General features: G+C 50.7%; 1 protein-coding gene across 1 annotated transcript in view; it reads right to left on the bottom strand.

Annotated features, from left to right (window-relative positions):
• LAMP5 (lysosomal associated membrane protein family member 5) overlaps nt 1–234 on the bottom strand; it is a 10,747-nt gene extending 10,513 nt beyond the window's left edge. Inside the window, exon 1 of the mRNA XM_017745222.1 lies at nt 211–234. Within this exon, the coding sequence (XP_017600711.1) occupies nt 211–234 (24 nt within the window). The remainder of the gene's footprint in view (nt 1–210) is intronic.
• Nucleotides 235–3,508: the final 3,274 nt, after the last annotated feature.

Consider the following 3,508-nt stretch of genomic DNA (forward strand, 5'->3'; position numbering starts at 1 on the left):
CGGCGCTGGGAGCGGGGCCGGGATCCCCTCGCCCCGGGGTCGCGCCGTCCATCGCTGCCGGAGAGGCCGGGGGGTGGAGGAGGGGATATCTATTCCAGCGCCGGCTGCTCACTGAGCGTCACTAATTTCGGTGAAGGCGAACAGCTGCTCCGCGTGTTAATTCAGGAAGAAATGTGCAGCTATTTTTGTGTGGCAAGGTCAGAAGCAAACCCGCCTCCTTCTGTGAACGGCCATCGACACACCTGAGCTCTAAGATGTCGTGACAAACCACAACACGCACCGTAACATAAAACCCAACAGGCCCAGCTGGGTGCATTAAAACAGAAACAACATCGGCCGTGCCTGTGCGGGGCGTTTTTGAGGGGAGACAGGCAGGAGGTCATACCTGGGGTGCGCTTCGGAGGTGGGACAGGTGCCAGCTGAGCCAGGGCACTCGGGGGTTTGTCCCTGCCCCTCGCAGGTGGGACAGGTGCCAGCTGAGCCAGGGCACTCGGGGGTTTGTTCCTAGCCGGGTCAAGGATGCGGGAGAGCGAGGCCCGGCGCTGAGCGGAGAGTGGGCTGCGAGGCGGGGTGAGAGCAGAGCGCACCCCTTCCCTGGGCAGGGAGGGCTGCCCGCCCCCTGCCCTGCCCGGGGGCCCTCAAGTCCCCTGCCTCTCTGGTCCCGGCTGCGAGGTGGGAGCGCGGCCGACTCCTGCGCTGCTCCCTCACTCCGCCTGGTGCGACGTTGAAATATTTCTTCCCACCTCTCATCGGGACCTTTTCTTGGAGCTTTAACGCGCTGCCACTCTCGCCCCGGGACCAGGAGCACATCCAAATATTTGCGATTTACAGCGACACCAGTCCCAGGAGCAGCGGGGATGAGGAGCCCTACACTGAGGATGTTTTTTTGGTAAAAAGCCAAAGGGACAGCAGCGATCCGTGATGGCATTACGTGGATTCACTACCAGTTCACATTTCTAGTTCAGGAAAAGGCATCTAGAGGAAACGTCCAGGGTTTTGCAAAACAAGATACTGCAAGGTGAGTTTTGATTGTAGGCAGCTGCCCTTTCTCTGCCAGGGCACACAAGTACAGAGAGGAGCTTTCTTGCTGGGAAATGGCTTTTTTAAATAATAAAAGCTGATACTGAAGGAACATACTGATTTTTGTAACTGTAATGTTGAAATTCCTTTCCTACTTTCTTTAACTATTAAATATATTCTGACCATTTCGTCTCTCTCCTGTTTCATGATAAAAAGCCATTCCTGCACACCCCCCAATAGAGTCAGATTGTGTCGGTTGTGATACAGGATTAACCTATGATAATAATTTCAGGGAACTATACAAAGGAAAAAACACCATCTTCTATAAAATATAACTTTGTAACAGGCTGTATTTCTGTGGTGATTTTTGTGCCTGGCTTCCTCAGGTCCTACACTGATGAGCTCAGTGTTTAACTACCCTTTATTTCCCCCTCTAGTCCACTATTTCATTGGAAATTTTGAGGCTTTTGGCTTTTTGAGGCTTCTAGGTGGATTCCAAGCCCTGAAATACACGATCCTGAGCAGCTGCCCATGCATCCAGCCTGTGCAAGAGGGTCTAGGGAGCAGCTCAGAGAGAGCAGCTGCACTGAAGACAGGGGAAAGGCTGACCCACAGCTCCACGGCACAGAACTGTGCTCCCCCAGCTGCACAGTACAACAACAAAGCCTTCAGCTCCAGTGACAATTGCCACTTCCAGCCTGCAGAGCCGCATTCATCCTGCTCTCTGTGGCACAAAAAGGGAAAGGGCCAAGATTTTCTAGCACGGAACAACCCCCAAAACACTGACAGAGCAGAAAGGTCTCACCTGAGGGAGCCAGTGCAGCATCAGCCACCCTGAAATGCTGTCACCAGGGACAGTTTATGGTCCCAGTTGGGACCACCTGGAAGCAGCCCTGCCATCTGCCCTTACCCCCAGCTCCGGAGACTGCCTGGGTATCTCTGAAGGCTGAACCCCCTTGCTACCCCCAATGACCAGACGTAACAACTCTTACCAGCCTCCTCGAAGGAGCACACAGCACGGTGACAGCCAGGACCACTGCTGGCACATCCAGCAGGAACGGGGCTTTCCAGCTGATTGTGTTTGCCTCTTGCAGCTGGTGTCACAGGCAGCCCCTGGGCGACAGCACCTGAAGTCTGCAAGGAAATCAGCCCCTGAAGGGTATTTTGGGCCTCTGGAGATACAGCTTAACTGCACTCAGGTGGTACAGGGGTTAAATATGCCCCCACCTGGAAACAGTCAAGTTAATGACCAACCCCCAAATTACTGGAAGTGAAAGAACAGCAGGCTGCCTGTTGAGGCCAGGGTGTCATGACCCTCCCCATCACAGCTAAGCTGAATTTATCTGACGAGGTTCAGAGGGGAAGAATCTGCCACTTCCCTCAATGAAATTTCACTGAAGTGAAATCCATCACCCTGGCAGGCAATGACATTTTAAACTGCTTTAACTCAGTATCAATGTTCAAATTGATTAGCCTATTTCATCTCAATGGAAATTCTCACCTCATTACATTAGCGGCCAAACTTCAAATAATTTTTGAATCAAATACTACTTAAACAGTATTTCAAAACACTTAACTGACAAAATTCATCACTTACTTTCAAATTACTGCCTGCATTTTATGCTAAATTGTCAGCGGATGAAATACATATCCATGTGGGGAGCTGAGCCTGGGAGCTGACGTTTCCTACTTGGCCAATTCACAGAAGCCCATTTTTCTCTCTGAATTGATGGATGAGCAGGGAGCACAGACTCAGACAGAGGCTCTGGACAGTATTTTCTAGCCTTCCAAAAACCTGTGTTTTCCCCTGAGGGCTGGAATGCTCACCAAGGAATTAAATAGGCAAGTTTCATCTCCCTCGGAGAGGGCCGTGGGCTGAACCCAAGCCCTGCATTCCCAGTGGTTTCTTTAACAGGTAGTGCAGGGTTTTCCAGCCATGCTCTAAGTGAGCCTAAGATGCTTCACCAGCCAGTTCCCTCCATACCTGGTCTGTCATTTGCTTCTCCTTGCAGGCTAGAAGCCACTGCAGTAGGCAACAGTATGAAATTCCAGCTCACAGCACTGTCTCCACCAGCTGTGTTTTAGAGGACATTTTTAATTGAAGGAAAAATCATAATAAAAGTCCTGTGCAGCATGCTCTGGAAACACTTTTGCTCCCAGCTCCATCCAGCACTTGAGCCAGGCTTAGAGAGCAGGGGGAGTTGCTCTCAGTACACAACTTGTCTTTTAAAACATTATGGATCATCAAGGACCAGGAGATGCCTCCATAGGCTGTGGCATCAGAATGGGAATTCTGAGTATGCACCACAAGTTTGAACCCTGCTTTAAACACCTAAAGAATCACTGACCTCTGTCTCATTGCTGCTAAACTGCACTCAGGTTGCTGCTTTTCCAGGTTGTGCTGCTACACTCCACTGGGGCAGTTCTCTTGCGCTGCATTGTGCTTCTATCACTTACATAAAATTAAAAAAAAAAAAAAAAAAAAAAA

The sequence above is a fragment of the Corvus brachyrhynchos genome, unplaced genomic scaffold (assembly GCF_000691975.1).
Source record: "Corvus brachyrhynchos isolate BGI_N302 unplaced genomic scaffold, ASM69197v1 scaffold69, whole genome shotgun sequence".
In the NCBI taxonomy this organism is placed as follows: domain Eukaryota; kingdom Metazoa; phylum Chordata; class Aves; order Passeriformes; family Corvidae; genus Corvus; species Corvus brachyrhynchos.